The 20,632-nt window shown below is 41.6% G+C and overlaps 1 protein-coding gene and 1 long non-coding RNA gene across 3 annotated transcripts in view; one reads left to right on the forward strand and one right to left on the reverse strand.

Annotated features, from left to right (window-relative positions):
* Positions 1 to 20,632, forward strand: part of TSHR (thyroid stimulating hormone receptor) — an 83,556-nt gene that overhangs the window by 11,861 nt on the left and 51,063 nt on the right. For both annotated transcript variants that reach the window (XR_014548021.1, XM_083613621.1), the window contains exons 3-8: positions 8,536 to 8,607; positions 9,702 to 9,776; positions 12,753 to 12,827; positions 15,965 to 16,045; positions 17,669 to 17,746; positions 18,262 to 18,330. Coding sequence is in view for 1 of the 2 variants with exons in the window: in XM_083613621.1 (XP_083469747.1) it covers positions 8,536 to 8,607; positions 9,702 to 9,776; positions 12,753 to 12,827; positions 15,965 to 16,045; positions 17,669 to 17,746; positions 18,262 to 18,330 (450 nt within the window). In the remaining variant the exon portion in view is untranslated. The remainder of the gene's footprint in view (positions 1 to 8,535; positions 8,608 to 9,701; positions 9,777 to 12,752; positions 12,828 to 15,964; positions 16,046 to 17,668; positions 17,747 to 18,261; positions 18,331 to 20,632) is intronic.
* LOC310766721 lies at positions 17,660 to 20,399 on the reverse strand. The gene is made up of 3 exons (XR_014550387.1): positions 20,297 to 20,399; positions 19,671 to 19,744; positions 17,660 to 17,821 (listed from the first exon to the last, which is right to left on the reverse strand). It is a non-coding gene; the product is annotated as an uncharacterized lncRNA (long non-coding RNA).

Genomic DNA, 20,632 nt, shown 5'->3' on the forward strand with positions numbered 1-20,632 from the left:
AAGGAAGCCTTGGGCACATGGGAGAGACATGAGCGCTAGGCCAAAATGTTCCTCTTTAATCAGGCCTTTGGCTGATTGACATCCGATGCCCTTTTAAATGTGTTGTGGAAGGGAGGATTATTGCATTTTCTTTGTTCTTATTTTGTATTTTTGTATTATGTTTTTTTATTATGTATTATCTGTTTAGGGAAGCTTTTAATGTTTGAAGTATTACTGTGTTTTAATATTTGGTTGGAGGCCGCCCAGAGTGGCTAGAGAAGCCCAGCCAGATGGGCGGGGTTTAAATAATAAATTATTATTATGTTGTTGTTGTTGTTGTGAACAGCCTTCAGATCTATGGGTATAGGGCAGTATACAAATTCAATTAATAAATAATTAAAACAATACAATATATGTTGATATTGACCCTTTAAGACTGCAGCACTATTCTTGTAGCTGAGGAAAGAGCGTTAGAGCTCAGGGGGCAGAGTATGCAGCCCCCTGCCTCAATTCCTGCGCATGCAATTGGTCACTAGTGGTGGGCGAATGCCACTTAAGATTTCCGGGCAAGGTGCCAGTGGAGAGTAATCCTCTGTAGCATTTAACCATAGGAAAAGGCATAGGAATGGTGTGAGACTGGCCAGACCTTAAAGGAGGAATCCATCCTTCCTGAGCGGTGGAGAAGGCCAGCAGCAAGCCACAACCAGAAGACCTGTGAGACTGAGCCCCAGGAAGAGATGGTACTCAGGAGAAGTGCCACACTGGATCCCTATTTCCTTATCCCCATGTAAGGCAAAAAGTGGTGCACATCTCTCATTCTGCTTGATCCCTGGGCAAGTAGGAGCTGCAGGCAAGAATTAGTAGTTGCGCATGCAGTAATTCTCAGCTTTTGACATGTATGTGTGGGAGAGCAGAGCTTTCCAAACTGTGCATCGCGACATGTGAGTGTGTCAGCTGCAATGTGTAGGTGTGTCGCATGAATGTTCCCCATGCCTCTACCAGGACTGGAAAGGGGTAAGTTTAACTGGACTACTGTGTCGCAAATGCTGCATGTCTGAAAGTGCACCACCAACATGAAAAGTTTGGAAAGCTCTGTTGTAGAGCGTAGCAGCCAGGTCCCCAACATCACACCTGCACCAAGCCCCATAAGTCCTCTGGGTGGTCCTGCAAAGCTCACTGTGGGAGTGGGAGAGGTGCTGAAGGTACTTCTCCCTCAGGGTGCTATTTAGGCTAGAGCCAACCCTGGTCCCACTTCTGCTATAGAGTGAAGAAATACTGCATCACTGAGAACCAGCTGAAAGCTAATGGAGCCCTGTTGTAAATAGAGGTGGCAACTAGGGTTGCCATATGTCAAAAAGTAAAAACTAGGACACCCCAAAATTGTTGAGGCTTCTTTTTTTAGGGAAACCCCCAAATTGGACGTACGGCATTCCTAGTGACAACCTTACTGCAAACAGATGTCATGAATTAAAGGTTTCAGGGCCAGCCAATTTAAACTGAGCAAGAAGCAGCCAGTCCAACCTTTCGCCAATTTGGTTGTGAACTAAAAACAAAAATGCTGATTCTAAAAAAACAAACAGAGGAATGTAGCCAGGTATTCTCCCCCAGTGCTAATTTTCAAATATGACCCGTTTTGAAATTCATTCCATTGTATCTTGTTCATTCAACTTGCATTTTTCCCCCCGTAAAATGGCCTTTGTAAAACATAACAGTGTATGAAAAATAAAAGCCAGGCAAATCACACCATTAAATCAGATTTAAGTGCAACGAAAGAGGGCAACCCCGATACTTTGCCAGAATTATGTAAGGAATTGTGCCAAGTCAGAGTGGCTATGCAAAGAAGGTTAATATAGTTTGGTTTATTTCTCACAGGCTGAAAAAGAGGTCACGGATCAAGAGAATGTTGGATTTGTGGGGTGTGTTGGTTTTTTAACCCTGTGTAATTCACTCTGTGAAGCTGTTGGTTGAAGAGGCATGGGGGGGGGGGAGAATTCGTCTAAATAAAGAAACTTCAAAAGCTGAAAAATCACTGATGTCTTCAGAGGGAGGGAGTGGGACCCCAATGCTCAGATGCATGGCTTATATCCACCAGGAGCTATTTGTTCAGTTTTGTGGGGTGTGTTTTATGGAACTCCCCTCTAATTGAAGTTGGATTGGCCCCTTCCTGTTGAGCTTCCAGCACCTGCTGAAGAACCTTTTTTAAAAAATAATAATTCGAGCAAGCATTTTAATTAAAGACTGATTTTATAGTTTTAACCTATTTCTACTGTATTCTTGTACACACCACTTATTGATTATTGTAGTTAAGCAATATATAAATTGTTTAAATAAATAAAATGCTGGGGCCATATAAAATTGGAGAATACAACACCGATCTTGCTCTGTTTGCATTGGCTGCCCAATTGTTTCTGGACTCGAGACGAAGTGCTGGCATTGATCTTTCAGAAGCCTAATAAGGACCAGATCATCTCAGAAACTGCCTTCTCCCAGATGACCCTGCCCAGCCTTTTAAGACTGGCCTCGGAAGCCATGTTTTTTGTCCCATAATACTATGAGATCAGCCAGGCAGGTAGGTGGGCAGACATAGCTGTAATGCCCACAGTAGGACTTTGTGGACAGCTCGAGATGCTGTCTTCAGAGTGCCTGAGAGTATTGCAATGTTCTTTAAAAAAAAAAAAGTTAACAGAAGAAGAAGAAAAGTTTGGATTTGATATCCCGCTTTATCACTACCTTAAGGAGTCTCAAAGCGGCTAGCAATCTCCTTTCCCTTCCTTTTCATTTATTTATTTTTGAAGTCACCGTGCAGTTCTTAGGTGCTCTGTAGGCAGCCTCCCTGGCTGCCCCCACTTTGGGCATTCTTCCATAGACATTCTAGGAAGAGGAAAGCTACAGAGGTGCCTGAGGGTGGCATAAATCTATGCTTGAAAACGTGTTTGTTTGTTTTTAAGCACACCTTGTAATTTTATTCAGGTAATGACAAAATGACGAATCTTCCTTCCACACCTGAAAACAACTGAAAAATACCCCCTGCTTTCATTGAGGATGGGAAAGGATTTGCACAACGGTACAGTGGTACCTTGGGTTACAGACGCTTCAGGTTACAGACACTTCAGGTTACAGACTCCGCTAACCCAGAAATAGTACCTCAGGTTAAGAACTTTGCTTCAGAATGAGAACAGAACTCGTGCTCTGGCAGCAGGAGGCCCCATTAGCTAAAGTGGTGCTTCAGGTTAAGAACAGTTTCAGGTTAAGAACGATCCTCCGGAACGAATTAAGTTCTTAACCCGAGGTACCACTGTAGAAGGAAGGTACGGATCCCTTTTTACTGTGCTACTGAATCTAGACAGTAGATGGCAGCAGGCTTCTGAATCTGCTGCAAAAGCAGCAGTGTACTCTATATGTGATCATGGAATCAGAATTATAGAATCTTAGAGTTGGAAGGGACCCCATGGGTTCCCTAGTGCAACCCCCTGCAATGCAGGCATCTCAGCTAAAGCATCCATGACAGATGGTCACCCAACCTCTGCTTAAAGACCTCCAAGGAAGGAGAGTCCACCACCTCTCGTGGGAGTCTGTTCCCCTCTGAACAGCTCTTAATGCCACATGTTTAGTCAGAATCTCCTTTCTAGCAACTTGAAGCCATTGCCCCAAGTCCTACCCTCACAAGCCCTTAATGTAGTTGAAGATCTTCTCTCCTCTCAGTCTCCTCTTTTCCAGGCTAAACATACTAAGTGTTTCCAAATTTTGTGATACAGTTTTGTGCACAAAGATACAGTGAAAATAACATATAATTTATATTAATGAAAATAACTTTTTAATATATAAAAGTGTGTTTCCTGAATTGCAGACTATTTATTTAGTTCCAAAGTGGTAACTTCTCTTGGATTGGATGGAATCATCTAATTAAAAAGTGAAGAAAGGGCACGAAACTAGAGTTGAGTTGGAATCTCAGGTGGTGGCTAGTTAAGCAGAAATTCCACCAGGAAGGTGGAATCCTTTGGGCACTAGTAAACAGCAATCTTGGTTTGTTTTCCCTGTATCTCAGAGGACAGTAGAATATGGAATCCTGATCAGATTGAAACAATGCTGGCAGAAATGTTAAGTGGCACTGTCTATAAATGAACTTGCAAAACAATGGGAATATATTTTGAAAAGAAGAAATATTTATCTTGAAATAAGAAAATAGGCAACCTAATTCTATGCATGTTGACTCAAGATATTCCTGCTGAATTCAGTAGGGCTTACTCGCAGGATTGCGGTAAAAAACTGTATACCCCCCCAAAAAAAGAATTATGGGAATTGTAGTTTGCTCCTCACATAGTTATAATTCCTAACAAACTACAGTTTCTAGGATTTGGGGGTGGGGGATATGTGCTTTGAATATGCTTTAAACGTATGGTGTGTATACTCAGCCTAGGTAAATTTTATGAAGAATTGAAATATGTAGTAATATAAAGACCAAAAAATAAGTCAACTTGTTGAGCAACTCTTAGTCACTATTCATTTCTCAAGTTTTGTATACAGTGCAGTATGAACTTACTCTAATTGAGATAATCTGGTAATGATGTTAGTGGAGGAGAGGAAATATTTCAAGTGGGTGGGAATATTTGCATGAATTCTTCATGAATGAGCATTTCTGTTCATGAACTATGTTAGTGCAGAAAGGTATGGCTAGCAAATATTTTAAGCAAAGCCTCCCCTGCAAAGATTTGCAAGCGATTTGCCTAGTTACATTTATGTCAAACCTATTCATTTTTATTCATTCATTTGAAACATTTATGTCCCCTGTCTTTCCAAAAAAGTTTGAAGAAGCTAAGTAAGAGAACAAAATATAACATACATAGTTTTAAAAACATACACCCAAAATAGAAAATTATGTCAATATTTAGATGACCGAATACCAACTATTATGTTTTTATAAGATGAATTTTGAGTGGATTCACATCACCATTCTTCCAGACTGAGGATATTCTTGTAGGCAGGTTTCCTAATAAATCAATGAGAATACCTGCTGGGCTAGGTTTTGTTGTGTGTATATGTTCAGAGGTATTGTTGATGCTGCAGTGTTGCAATTACAGGGACAGCCTTTATAATTTTTTTAATCTACGTATGGCTATGAATTAGAATATTTCACTTGTTCCACTACTTTAATATTTCGCTGGTTCTTCTCTGCGGTTGCTCTCATCGGTGTCCCATTTTTGAATTCTGGTTTCAACAAAAGAATTTTTTTAATTAATTTCAATTCAATTCAATTCAATTTGGTTTCAACTCCTCCAGCTCATTTGCATTCTTCTATCCCTCTGTATGACTGATGCACACTAGTAAATATACAAAAAATAACTGAAAATTGCTTCTTCTTTTTTTGCATGCATGGATGCATGCATCATAAAGTTTGTGTCATGGCACACACACACACCCCTTAATTTCACATATATGCTCATGGGGTCTGAACTGGTGGTGGCTGACCAGGAATGAGACCTTGCAGTCATAGTAGATTGGCCTGAGGCAGACATTGACCCAGTGTTCAGCAGCTGTGAAAAAGGCAAACGGCAAGCTGGGGTCATTGGGAATCCAATATCTTGACGCTGTTATACAGATCTGCAGTGCAGCTGCATTTGGAATATTATGTACAGTTCTGGTCTCCACGCTGCAAAACAAGTTGAAAAAGGTTCAGAAAAGGACAACCAAAATGATCAAGGGGGTGGAGCAACTCCCCTACATAGGTGCCAACTCCCTGGGTGCCCAAGCACCCACCAAATTCCCCATGAAGGGGCCGGACACCCAACATTTCAGTGTCAGGGCCATGCACGCTGCATGGCACCCACGGCCCAGGCACCCACGGTCATGGGGCAAGCTGGTACTCCTGCTCCCCTATACAGAAAGATTACAGCATTTGTGCCTGTTCAATTTAGAAAAATGGGAAGAGGTGATATAACAAGAGGTTTATAAAACTATTCATGGCATGGAGAAAGTGGACAGAAAACATGTTTTCTCCCTCTTTCATAACACTACAGTGGTACCTCGGGTTAAGTACTTAATTCGTTCCGGAGGTCCGTACTTAACCTGAAACTGTTCTTAACCTGAAGCACCACTTTAGCTAATGGGGCCTCCCGCTGCTGCCGCGCCGCCGGAGCCCGATTTCTGTTCTTATCCTGAATCAAAGTTCTTAACCTGAAGCACTATTTCTAGGTTAGCGAAGTGTGTAACCTGAAGCGTATGTAACCCGAGGTACCACTGTTGAACTCGTGGACATCAAGTGATTCAGGACAGATGAAAGAAAGTCATTTCTCAGGCAGTGAAACTCACTAATCAGAAGAAGCAATGGTGGCTACCAACCTAGACGGCTTTAAAAGAAAACTTCATGGAAGAGAGGGCTATTGATGGCTACTAGCCATGATGGTTATATTCTGGCGCTGTGGTCTAAACCACTGAGCCCCTTGGGCTTGCTGATCGGAAGGTCGGCGGTTCGAATCTCTGCTATGAAGTGAGCTCCCGTTACTTGGTCCCAGCTCCTGCCAACCTAGCAGTTTGAAAGGACACCAGTGCAAGCAGATAACTAGGTACCGCTACGGCGGGAAGAAAAACACTGTTTCTGTGGACTCTTGCACTCGTTGTGGTCTTCCGTGCACCAGTAGTGGTTTAGTCATGCTGGCCACATGACCCGGAAAGCTGTCTGTAGACAAACGCCGGCTCTCTCGGTCTGAAAGCAAGATGAGCGCCCCAACCTCATAGTCGCCTTTGACTAGACTTAACCATCCAGGGGTCCTTTACCTTTTTACCTTTACCTTATTCTGCCTGCACAGTTGGAGACAGTAATTCTTCTGAATGTCAGTTGCTCTAAAACAGAGGGAAGAGGGGTCTTGGGTTGCAACCCTGCTTGCAGCTTTCCCACAGGTATCTGGTTGGTCCATGTGAGACCAGGATGCTGGACTTAGATGGGCTATAGACCTGTTCCAGCAGGCTCTTCTTATGTTTTTAGCTTCTTATGTTTCAGTATTTAATCAATGCACATGAATGCAGATAATGAAAGGCATGAAGTACTCTGTACAAAATTCAGAATTAAAAAAAAATTCAACAATTAGTCATTCCTGATGCATCGGTTTGACTTCAGAAACAAGACTAGCTAATTCAGAAGTGCACTACAGGCTTTTGGATATTTAATTGTTACGACTTCCTCCAATTATGATTTATGGTCATTAATTGTAGGCATGACTGCCTCCATTAACTTATCATAACTTATTCGTAAGTCATTGAGGGATTTTGGCTGTGAATAACAGGATTTGGCACTAGGAATGCCTGGATTTAAAATACTTTAATATCGACATTGCCTTGCCCTTTGTGATTGTTGTTGAAATTAACTATAAAGTATTAGATGTTCTGTCTAAAGCAGGTATCCCCAAACCCAGCCCTCCAGATGTTTTGGGACTACAATTCCCATCATCACTGACCACTGGTCCTGTTAGCTAGGGATTATGGGAGTTGTAGTCCCAAAACATCTGGAGGGACGAGTTTGGGGATGCCTGGTTTAAAGGGTTTCCTTTCAAGATTTTGGAAAATATTTGTGGAAGATACTAGGGTAAGGAGTGGGGAGTTTTTAATAGATGTCATATTAATAGCTTTTCATCCTGCTTCCTAAGTGAAAAAAAATAGGATTCAGTCTGACACACAGATTTCAGCCTTCCTATTCCACTAATCCTATTGTTTTGAGTGTATTTTGTATAATTAATTGTGCAGATGTGGTAAAGCCATGAAGACTGACATTATTAGACAAAAATTACACCAGCTGCAATATGAGGCATAATAAACAACTTTTTTAAAAAAAATAAAACTTTTTTTAAGAATAGGCAGATTTGGGGAGCTGTTCCATGGTGTACAGATTTAGCAATGAACCCATTAAGCTATGTGTCCTGATCTAGCAGGTGTCTTTTTATGTTCTTAATATTTAGTTAAAAACAACAACAAGGAGTCCTACAAGGTAGGAAAAGAGAGGGAAACATGCTAAAATTTATTCTTGAAATATGATTTAGAGGATACAAAGATGTGCAAAACCATACCAGCATTATTTTTCTCTTTGAGGAAGGGGACTGTATAGTATATGGAAGAGGCACAACTGGATCGTTCACTATTTTTATTTTTTACTTTAAAGCAGCTTAACATAAAGTCTGCCTATGATTTGAACTGTGGCACTGGAAGAGATTGTGTTCCCCATTTACCATGTCCCTATCCCAAATCAAATTCTGGGGAAAGTCTCATCATGATTGTACTCTAATTTAGTGTTATGCCATGCCTCCAAGGCAGCCAATATCGGACCCCAATGGCAGCCATTTTGTGGCTGGCGCCCCCAGCACTCTCTTAAAATTCAAAATGTGACCCCTGGCCCAAACGCTGCTAACCCCTGTCATATACTCTCATCATATTCTCTCATCTCCACCTGCCTTGTGTCTGTAATCATTTCTCCTTCTACCCCCAACATAAGTTCCACTCTGCTCTGAGAAACGGAAAAAAAGGTTTTTTAATCTGTAAGTCTCTTGAACTAACAGAGTTTTGTTCCTACAGGAGGTTTATGGAAACCCATTTGAGAATAATTCCTAGAGAAGCATTCTCCAATCTTCCCAACATCTCCAGGATGTAAGTTCCAACCCCCAATGTGTTTTTATGTTAAAATGGGGTGAAGCATTAAAAAAAACTCGGATTGTTAGCAGAAGTAGCTGAATAAAGCTGACTGAATCCAAGAATTAAAATAAAACAAAAAAACCCCAGGCAAACTTGACTGAGTAACAAACAGATGAGGTGAACAAAACGGTTCAGGCCTGATGTCAATAGGCAGGGAGTTTCAAAGTGTGGATGCCAAAATGAAATAAATTAATAATACACCAGGGATGTTGCCCTCCACACGTTATTGGAATCGTAATTCATCAGCCCCCGCCATGGTAGTCAATGCTTAAGGATGATTGGAATTGGAGTCCAGCAACATCTGAAGTGGTTCACCAAGTAGGGTGGAACTCCTATGCTAGCTTCCTGGCTGGTTGGTCACTATTATTGCTTACTGGGAGTGGGGAGGTTGGCATGGTGGAAACAAGAGCCAGTCTAGGGCTGCCGGTGGTGCATGTGTACCGTGCCAATGCCCCCTCTCAGAAAGTAACAGTGACCCATCTGCTGGGACACTAGCGTAACGGCCCCACCAGGGAAGACACTTCTTCCTCTGCATAGGGAATTGGATTCCCTGAAACTGCAAGCACTGCAGTTCGTTTTAATGACGGTTTATCAGAACCAGCCAGGATTGAAGCGCAGTTTGCAGCTGGCTCGTTCAGACAAACCATAGTTAAAACTAGCCACAGTCTGTCCCAGTTCAGAGATAACAGCAGACTGTGGTTACTTGAATGTAGAAGCAAATCCTTGCAGCTGTGTCAAAAGAGGCGGAGATTATGCAGAAGTCCAAGGCACCAACTTGTTGTTTAGAATTCCATTCCAACATAGCCAATTGAAAACAATGAAAGAAAAGAGGGGCAGCTAACCTCCCAATGTGGTTGGACTCCAGCTCGCATCAGCTCCAACCAAAATGATCAGGGACAATGGGACTTGTAGCCCAACATCTGGGGGACACAACATTGACTCTCCCTGGAGCAGAGGAATACTTACAGAGAACAGATACAATGAACTCAACTCATAGATTTCCATCTGCCTTTGTGTATGACCTCCCTTCCCATTTTTCTCCCATGTAGCTATATCACCATAGATGCAGTGCTGCAGATGCTGGAGGCTCATTCTTTCAGAAATCTAAACAAAGTCACGCATATGTAAGTAGATGAAAATCCTTGAATAATTTGAACTGGTCCTATGATATGGTGCAAAAACAGCTGGTAAAATGTGTTAAGTTGGTTGTGTGAACTTGGCTACAGTAGATCAGCTCATAAAGTTAAGGTTATCAAGCGATGTATTTATCTCTTCAAAACTGTTAATTTTCAAACATCAATATTATTTTTTTAATATTTAAAGAGCTAAATAAGAATGTCAGTTCCACAGCTCCCTAATCCGCTGCTTATTCCAAATCCCTAGTCTCTCTTTTGGATATATATCTTCCAATGACTGCTTAACTATTTGGATGCCTGATTATTATCTTCCAAAGCAACTATTCTATTCCCAGCTTAAGAATGTTCTCAAGGCAAATCTTAAAAAATGTAGTATAAGCACTGTTAAGTGGGAAACACTGGCCTGCAAGCGCTCCAATTGGAGAACAGCCTTTACCAAAGGTGTCGTGGACTTTGAAGAAGCACGAACTCAGGGCACAAAGGAATAACGAGCTAAGAGGAAGGCACGTTTGGCAAACCCTCACCGTGATCAACTCCCGCCTGGAAACCTATGTCCCCACTGTGGAAGGATGCGTGGATCCAGAATTGGCCTCCACAGTCACTTACGGACTCACTGCTAAGACCATGTTCATGGAAGACAATCTTACTCGGCTACAAGTGATCGCCAAAAAAGAAACAATTAACTTTGTGGTGAACTATGTAATAGTATATGCTTCAGTATATTTAATCTAGGGGAAAATATACCAGCTATAGAAGAAAACCCATAGATGAAAATGAATAAAAACTATGTTACCAAAAAAGAAAAAAATGAATGAAAACCCATATTCATTAAGCGGCACTAACAATGAACACCAATATGACATGCTAGTGCCATTAACTGGTGGGTTTGTTTTGCAGCATTCGGAAAGTTGCATAATATTAATTTATCTCCACAGTCTATTTGCAACTGCTAGATTGTGCTGCTAAACAGGATTATGAAGCCCAAAGGACACACTCATCTAACCATACCTGTTGTCAATTAGGACAAGAAAACTTAATTGGGAAAAGGTTAAAAGGTTTGACTATGCATGCCAGATATCATTTTGTGAGGGAAAGCCCTTCAGAAATGTGAGTGTTTTTCTGAATTCTCTTCAGAGCCCCTTAGATCATTAGCATTAGTTGAATGTCACTGGCTTCTGTGTAATTATTCTCCAGAGGGCAAGGTCAGTTGGGGAATAAACAAATGCTGTCTGCTGTATGTACATTTATGTTACATTACATTTTAGAAGCCTTACTTCTAAAATAATATTTAGCCGCTATCATCATAGTTTGTTTAAAGATTGGTTTCAATTACTTTAAACAGTTTTAGGGGAAAAGCAGTCATGCAACAGAGGACTATTCAGAAGTATATGTATTTATGTATGTGTTAACATTTATTTTTAAAGGAAAGCGAGTGAGTGAACACACCATTTGTATATTTTTAATGCTTTGTTTGTTTGTTTAATTGAGAACTTGTTCCTCATAAAAAGAGGGGCTAATTGCTCTGGCTTCGACATGTGCTCAGAAAAAGGAGCGTAAGAATCATCTAGTCCAAAATTTTGTCTCAGACTATGGAAGGCAAAAATAGCTCCTGAGGCGCTCATAAGGAGGGCATGATAGGGGGTCATGGATTGGCTGGATACAGAGGCTGGGGAACCCCCAAGGCAACCCCCGGGGGAAGAAGGCTCAGAGCCAGATGAGTGGTGGTGGGATGGATGAATGGTCAGAGGGAGAAGAAGGAGCAGGCTAGGAGGAGGAGGTGTCGGAAGCAGAAGAGGTAACAGGGTTTGGTGTGCCATTAAGTTAACAAAGGAAGTGGCTCTGTGCCAGAGGCCCAATGGGTCTCTATGTTAGTTAGAAAGGCAAAAGCCAGAGTTGAGAGAGCTAGAAGCTAGAAGCAGGCTGGGCAGCTGAGAGGCAGAACCATGCCTGTTTTCGTCTGGAATCCAAGGCTGTGGCTATGGGAGAAGCAATACCCTTATGGGGTGTTAATGCTGTGAGCATTGTAGGCTCAGGTTGTAGATATGTGTAAATAAACCATATATCATAAAGACACCACAGTCTCTGCTGCCCATCATTCCTAGGAAAGTGGTCCCTGGAACCCGTGGAATCTTGTGCCATTCGGAGACTGGGGTGGCATGCAAGATAGATAGATAGATAGATAGATAGATAGATAGATAGATAGATAGATCACACACCAATATTGTGGCTGACTTTTCATTTTCTAGTACTGGCTTTTGCTTCTTGAATAGTGACATTCCAGGCAGCCCAGAAGGAATCCAGCCATATGGCAATGCTAAAATCCCCCGCATGCTTTGTTTTTATTGTTAATTAATTTAATATTCTTTCTGAACCCATTTTCATAACTGAAATCTTTTTGCACATCAGAAAATCTTTTTTGTGCCTGACCTCGAAAACATTAAACAACTGTTATTTTTTAACACAAAGGCCAACATATACAAAGACGAGCAGGCCAAAGTAGTGTTTCTTTTCTGTTACATAAGTGTAAAGGGGTCCAGAATCCAATCTTTTCAGAAAATTATGCTAATCATACCACCCAGAAAACAGGTCTTCTTGCTTTTGAGTGAGGTCAGCTTGTTACACGTTATTTGGACGAAACATTTGCTAATAGGCCATAGTTCACATGGAGCTCATTTATAAGAATGGACTTTTCAGTTCTCAGAATTTCATAGACCAAAGCTCAGGGGCAGAGAGCATCTGTTTTGTGTGCAGGTTCAGTACTCAGCATCTCTGGGGGAGCAGGAGATACTCCAGTCTGAAAGCCTGAGCTAGATGGACCAGTGGTCTGACTTTGTATAAGACATCTTCCTATGGTGTGTGTGTGTGTGTGTGTGTGTGTGTGTGTGTGTGTGTGTGTTTAATGTGAGGTGTGCAAGAGCAGAAATACTAATGTTCTTTGTGGACATTTGATTGTATTTTGAACAGAGAAATCCGAAATGCTAGAAACCTACAATACATAGATCCCGAAGCCTTCATGAATCTCCCGTTGCTGAAATACCTGTAAGTACTGAAAACAAAAGCCTAGGGAATTGCTGTTCTTGAAAGATTTGGGTGCTTCCTTAACCTCAGGGTTCTACCCGCCAACATTAGAGTTCAAAATAGGGATATTTTTTCATGCTTACAGCAGTGCCCCTATTCTTATTCTATGGAGGCTTACTGGCATGGCTTTTTTTCATCCAGAAGTCACCGGAACTCAGTTCCGACTCCTCTCAGGTGGGAGCCATTGCCATTCTAAGAGAACAAAAGAGGCGATCATTGTGAGTTCTGGCACTTCTTTTTCTAGAAAAATACCACTGCTTACTGGCGTTTTGGAAAAATGATTTACAAATATACAGGTTGAGCCTAGGTGAAGTATTACACCTTCAACTGAAGTTTACTGCCCCATGTCAGCTATCCTAGGGAAACAAGTCAGTCCCACCCCACACCAGATATTTTCAGAGCACAAACTAACTCTGTCTCTCCCAGTCTGATGCATACTGCTAACCGATTACTCATTTTCACAAACACTTTTCTTATCTGGGCTGGGTGGGAGGAATCCTAGGCTGGATGTAGGCACATCAAAAAAGTGTTTCAGGAAAACGCGTTGTAAAGTTTATTATGGGAAATCACGTTGGCGAAAGGCAGGACTCCACAGCGTCTTTTGGTGTCACAGTGTTATAACACATATAAAACACTTTTTCTTTACTAATGTAGCTGAGTCCCTAGACTTCCTTTGCCATTCAAAGGGTCAGCTGTCAACAGCAATGAATGAATCTCACTAACAGATGAGATATACGTAGACTCTAGACTCAGATAAATCTCCTGTCCAGCCAGTTTTGACCACTGCAGCCTAGTCTTGCAGAGATGTCACTCTTGCAATCGGGAATCACTGGCTTAGATGCTACCCTGGGAGGTCAACTAGTCCAATCCTTGCTCCCACAGGTATATGAACCTAATTTATATCAGTGGAACTTAGTTTGGCCTAGATTGTACAGTCATCGTTTTAAAGGCATATCTGCACTAACTATCTTAAATCTTTTGCAACCTTACAGTATACCACTTAGAGCTACGCTGCTAAACAGCATATAAACTGTTTAAATAAATTAATAATAATAATAATGATGGTGATGGATCTCTTTTTTTTAATGAAATATTTATTAGGATTTTCAAATTCAATACAAAAGAAATAAAAAAAACAAAAAAATACAAAAAAATAAAAAAGGAAAAATTTAAAAACACATAAAATTTACAATTCCATATTTTCATTACCATATTTCCCAGACTTCCCCACACTTCCCCTTCTTGCATTCCAATTCAAGTTGTTTGTTCAACAAGTTCTTATCCCCAATTTTTAACCTTTTTATATTTAATTAATTTTTTTAACTTATTTTAGCTTATTAACATCAATATTTGTACCTCAATACACAAATCTTTTTCCTAAAGTCGACCCTGATTCCATTCCACAAATTTCCCAATTTTCATATTAATAACCAGACAAAAAAAAAGACAGATCATAATTATACACCCTTTGGATTCTCAAACCCCACCACCCCCTTTCCCGGTTTCGATCCCCAACAAATGTCCAGTTTTAATCTTCTATCAGCCTGGAGATCTCACGTCCGAGGCTCTTAATTCTCTCTCAGTTCCTCTCTGCCGGTTTTTTTGATAGTCCTTAATATTAAACTCCAAATTTCGGAGGAGCTCTGTCTCAATAAAGTCCAAATTTCTTCCAGCCAGACCTCCATACTTAAAAGCAAGGTCCAAAAGTCCAATTGTCACCAAGACTCCAGCTTCCACTTTAATCAAATTTGTAATCCATAGATCTTCAGGTCTCCACACAAAGGAATCTCTCCATTCTTCCTTCACCAATTTAAACCAGAATTTCATCATCCAGTACTTATTTTCCTTTGTAATCATCCTGTCAGGCCTTTGGTTTGATTTTTTGTTTCCCTTTTTGAGCATGATGTCAGGCCTCTGGCTCTCCTTTGTCATTTGCAAGGTTACAGCTCCTCCTTCCTTCTCCTCAGGAACAACATATATCTCTTTCTCCACACTTTCAGAATTCTCAAAATCCTCTTTTTGTCCAGCTGCATGGGCTTCCTGAGTCAAGTCCTTACCAAGTTCCGTAATGTTATTTACTTTTAAACTCAAGGTTGTTACATTTGTAGACAAAACCTCAATTTGGCCTTGTAACTTTCCCAGGAGAACAAATATTCTGTCCAGCCCAGCCTGAATTTTCCCTTTTCCAGCCATTCTTGTAGTGTCCCAAATCCTCCTCTGGAGGGATTTAGTAACTTAGTATTCTTTCCAGTTAAAATCCAAAAGTCAGGTTAATTTGTATCAGTTCTTACTTATTTTCAACAAAATATAACCAAGTTGCAGCAACTGTATCCAGCAGAGACAGCAGAAACAAAGTTCTCTTTTTCCTTTTTGACAGCTAAATTTGACAGCTGTCAAACTTCTCTATGTCTCCTCAGCAGGCTCTCTCGCGGATCACTCCCGGGTCCGGGGGGGGTGGAACTTCAACTCTCAAAATTAACTCTTATCCTCCAGCACAATTTCTTATACTTATATCGCCAAATCGTGAAATTGATATCTTTTATCGAAAAGACAATTCTCTCGACTTTAGTTAACTAGTCCTTGCTTTAGATCTTTTACAAGGCGGGGAGGCGGACTTCCTGTTTGCACCTTCCCCAATCGTGCCAGATTCCAAAGAAAATTTCCTTAAAAAGTCCAATTTTCCGTACTACTCACGGGTTGTTACTTTTAGGGTCCGATTGTTCACAGGAAAAAGTCAGCGCCCTCCGACCATGGCTTGCGGCTTCACTCCCCAGGAGAAGCAGTCGACTCTCAGCACCGCGCCGCTCACCCCATCCCCCGTTCCAAAGCCTTTAAAAAGGCTTCTTCACGGGTCGGGGGGGACGCAAATGGTGCCCGCCGAGTCACCAAGTTCACAGGCTTCCCCACCTGTGATTTCTAAGGGTCCCCGCGTCGCCGCAGCGGCAAGACCCCGCTCCTGAAGAGCCGATTCCCTCCGGAGCTCGGAGGGAATCCGCCATTAGCCGTTCGCACTAACCCGGAAGTCCGATGGTGATGGATCTCTTTGGGTACATAGGCACACCATTTAATTCTCCTTCTCTCTTTCTGCTTTATTTCAGTGTGATCATGAACACTGGACTCAGAGTTTTCCCTGACCTCACGAAGATCAACTCAGTGACAGCAGATATGAACTTTTTGCTGCAAGTATCAGAGTTTCCCTTCTTCTTTGAGCGGCAGCCAATGAAGTTTATCAGGGCAGAGACAAGTTGTAGTCCATTGTGTGTTGTGCACTGCTAGACTTCGTGAAGGATAGAGGAGGAGAGAATCACAAGTGTTGTTTTCAGTGGCACCCTTTTTTATCTGTTGTAATTTCTGCTTCCAACCAGAGTTCACTAGAGAGCCTCTCTGCGTGTTACAGGTGCTCTAATTTGTTGCATATATAGTACTGAAGAGGCCTTTGAAAACCCTTTGAAAACTGTAGAAAATCATAATGAAACTTCAGGAGGAGATGGTCTTCTTGACTGTTAAAGCACTTTGTTCTTCAAAACAAGTACCTTTAACTGGATGAAGAAGACAATTGGGGGGGCAGCAAAGCTGCTGAAGTGCTGGTATATTATTTTCTCCATTGTTTATCCTTATTAGGATACTGCATCAGTTGAAATTTCCAGTTGCGCGTCGAGGTCCCCCAGGCCACCCCAATAACTCACACTTCACACATCAATTTTTGTTTAAGGTTTTTGGCATGAATTTGGCCACAACTTTATTTAAATACACACATGTGAGTGGTTGCTTAGGCATTGGTTACGACTATCTGTCTTTTCCCCAGGGACAGAACTGACTTCCGGATTCCAGCGGAAGCCAGTCAGGGAGAAGTATGTTGGGGAGAAATTAAGCTGAACATCAGTCCCTCATCTCTTACCCTCATGCCCCCTGGGGCTTGCATGGCCCAAGTCCGATGCCAGGGACTAGGACGAAAGGGGATGGCAAGCCCCTGCATTCCTTTAACAGAATTCCCTTTCAGCACCACCATTGGAGGGGTAGGCACTTACCCCTCCACCAACCAATTTTAACCAATGCCTAACCGCCAACCTTACAAGTTGTGATGATTTGCTATGCAGTAGGCAAAAACCAAATGTCAACAGGCAATCAGCCAAATGGACAAAATTCCTACCAGGCCCCTGCCCCAAGGCAGACGACCCCATGACAGGCATAGCATGGTCAGAGGACAACGAACCCCGCCCCCCCTTTTCAGGGTGGATGGGCGGGTGCAGTGGCGTAGCGTGGGGGGTGCAGGGGGGGCCGGCCGCACCGGGCGCAACGTCTGGGGTTAGGGCAAATCCATAGGTTAGGGGGCGCAAATCCACAGGTTAAGGGGCGCAAATCCATGGGTTAGGGGGCGCAAATTACTTGCCTTGCCCCGGGTGCTGACAACCCACGCTACGCCACTGGCGGGTGATCCGGTGCACACAGCCTAAGAGAAGGCCCCAGGCTGCGAGCCCTGTATTTAAGACCTCTGACCCCTCCCACAGTTTAGCAACATAACATTCTCCCCAGCAACACTCCTTGCCCAATCACAGCATGTGGCCAATTTGCCCAACAACAGTGGGGTGGCCTTTATGGCCCCCACCGCAACACGTGCTCTCTATTATGGAGAACACGCTTTATCAAGGGCTGTCTCACATGCAGTACAGTGCAGTTGTCTAAATGTCTAAAGAAAAATTAAGCATGTGTGTGTGTCTATATCTATATTTATAATCATAGAGTTATATTAACATATAATTGTATTTTATTGTTATACTAAGCCTTTCCCCCTTTTTTCACAGTGAAATGGCTGATAATCCATACATGATTTCGGTGCCTGCAAACGCATTTCATGGGCTATGCAACGAATCCCTTAGCCTGTATGTTGATCGGGCACAAGTTATTTTCTCTTCCTCCTTTTCGCTTCAGTAGTTGTGAAGCAGTAATGAGTAATTCTAAGTAAGAAAATAGTTGTCAGTTGCAAAGATGACGGGCAGAGCAATCCTCAGGCGATGGGAGGGGGGCTGTGTTTGGGAGAGGGGACACTGTTTCGCAAGCCCCACTGAGCTTGCCCCTGCCAAGGCAGTAAGTAGGCGGTTTGGAATTTCACCCCGAGTGGTTTATTTCTTAAATGTTACCTCCCATTGGTTTCAGTAGGAAGAAAAATAAATAGACCAAGATATAATGGAATTTCATATAATGCCATCAAACCAAAAATATATAGGTGTTCAGATGCTAGTTGGGGGAAAGTATACTTTGGGGGTGGGGAGCAATGGGAACAAGCATTCCCATTGAGACTAAAGTAAGTTAGGACACAGTGTGCATGCAAAAAGTAAAAAAGCCTAGTTACAGTTGTGTCACATCAGCTAATAATCTATTTTTTGTTTGTTTACAGAAAGCTGTACAACAATGGGTTCACAAAGGTTGACGCCCATGCCTTCAATGGAACAAAGCTAGATTCTGTGTAAGTAATCAATAATACTTACCAATTGCATCATGCTTTCAGGTATTTAAAGAATATTGGATGCATTATCTAATTGCACTCCGTACAGCAACTCTGTAAGATAGGTCAGTGCCATTATCCCTGTTATTTCTGATGGGGGAACTGAAACTGAGCGCGTTTGGCTTGCCAAAGACCAGCTAGTGAGTTCATAGCAGATGTGAGATTCGAAACTGTTACTTCACAATTCATTGCTCAGTCTCTTAAACACTTTACCACACCAGGTTCAATTAAGCACCTAACGATTTTTAAAAGTTTTCAAGTTTGGGTGAAACAGCATCTCATAGGGCTTGTGCACATTTGAGATGGGTCTGGCTTTGAAGCCATGTTTTCTCCATTCAGATTTTACCTCATTTGTTCACTCTGAAGGCAGACGGATGCCAACAACAGGTTTACACACATGCCCAGTTGCAGCTGAAGTTGAAATTAAATTTCTTATTCCCATCCATACTGGTAAATGCTCTCTTTTGTCTTTGTCTTCCAGTTTGTTTATTTGAATGTGTTAATTTTGCACAAACGGGGCATGTGTTCAGGAGTCTGCTAAGCAGTACTCACATCTTAAAAAATGAAAAATATCAACAAGCGGATTGCACAATAGCAAACACCTGGGAATGAACTCCCAATTCAACAAAAGCTTGCATGCACTTAATTTACGTTCAGTCCTGAAACTACAGGCATTTCCCATTCTAAAACAGAAAGATGCTTGTGCAGTAATTTACAGTGAATTCAATAGGAAATAAATGAAGCAAGGAGATTTGGAGAAATTGTTTTTCATTTTTCCAGGTTGTTTGGATTTTTTTAATTGCAAATTTATTAGGGGGAAACACACAGCACAAAAAATGAAGGGGAAAAGAGAACAAAACAAATAAATTTGTCAGCTCAACATTGTGTGTTTAGAAACAAAAAAAAACCACTGCAGTTGTGCAGTTGAACAAACTGACAATGCTTGGAAGGCCACAGTTCCCTCTTCCCACTATATGGCATTGCAAAAAAAAAGGGGGGGGAGTTCTTTGTTCCTAAAAACACTTTCTCAAAAAGTCTTTAAACTATAAGGGCTGTTTAGAAAGTATGAGTTAAAAGCTACAAAATTTGATTGTTTCTTAATCAAATTACCATTGTCAAGTGAAATAAAAATATAGATGCACATGAGGGTACCATGGTGGTGGTGATGATGAAAATAGCTCCCATTTCAAGCTTTTCCAGGGCCTTAGAAAATCCTCTGGCTGCAATGGAACTAAACCTCTTGGAACCTCCATTTCATACTATTTGAAACAAAACAGCCACACCTCATCTGAAAACCTGACTTTGTGCTCACCATGAGTAACTTGTGTTTTTGAAAAGGAACTCGTGTTTTTACAAGCTGGTCACTTCCAGGCACCTGTAGAAACAAAGTATAAATCTCCTTTAACAGAATATTCAAGGCTAGCTTTAATCTAAGTGCTAACCTAAACACTCAGGCTAATTGTGCCGTAGTCTTAGCAGATCATGCCAAATGAATAAGCAAAAAATCACTGCTTGCTGTGCAGTTGATTCTATTCTATTCTTTGTAGGTGTGGACACTTACATTTGCTTACTTCTTCATATGCACACACATACAAAACTGCGGCCAGTCAGTGTAGACAACATTAGACTAGATGGTCTGACTCATTATAAGGCAGCTTCCTGCATTCCTAACCCTTTGCAACACCGAACTACATGACAAATGTCCCACCTGGTTTAGCCTAACTTTTCCTGGTTTGTCACCTGAACTGGCTCGCAAGCATTTTTGTAGTATCATTTTCATCCCTACTGTGGCCATACTTTATTTTATTCTTTTTAAAAAGAGCTCCCATTTGGAGCAGTTGAACTGTATGGTGCTTTAAAATATAACATAAACGTCAACTATAAATTGGTGTTGTAAAATTGAGCCCCACAAGTATCTTTCTCTTACCTTAAAATAAACTCTTGTATCACAGACTGGTGTGTCATCATGAGTGACAACTGCCTGGAAAAGGAGACAATTCACATACGTTGGAATCTAAAATGACCGTACAGGATTACCCCCCATCTTTCCTTTCAGAAATAATAAACTTCACTGGCACTTGATGCTCCTTAGCTTCAGTCAAACATATGAATGACAGTACTAATATAATTTTTTTGGGGGGGAAGGTAGGTTTTTGTGGGGAGAGAGCAAGTGTTGCTTCTAGCCAAAAGCCACAAGGCATGCTTTTCAAGTTCTTTTTTTGGTGTCTCTTGATGTGCTAGAAATGTTTAAAAATATGGTAAC

Source organism: Podarcis filfolensis, assembly GCF_964270895.1.
Source record: "Podarcis filfolensis genome assembly, chromosome: 1".
NCBI lineage: Eukaryota > Metazoa > Chordata > Lepidosauria > Squamata > Lacertidae > Podarcis > Podarcis filfolensis.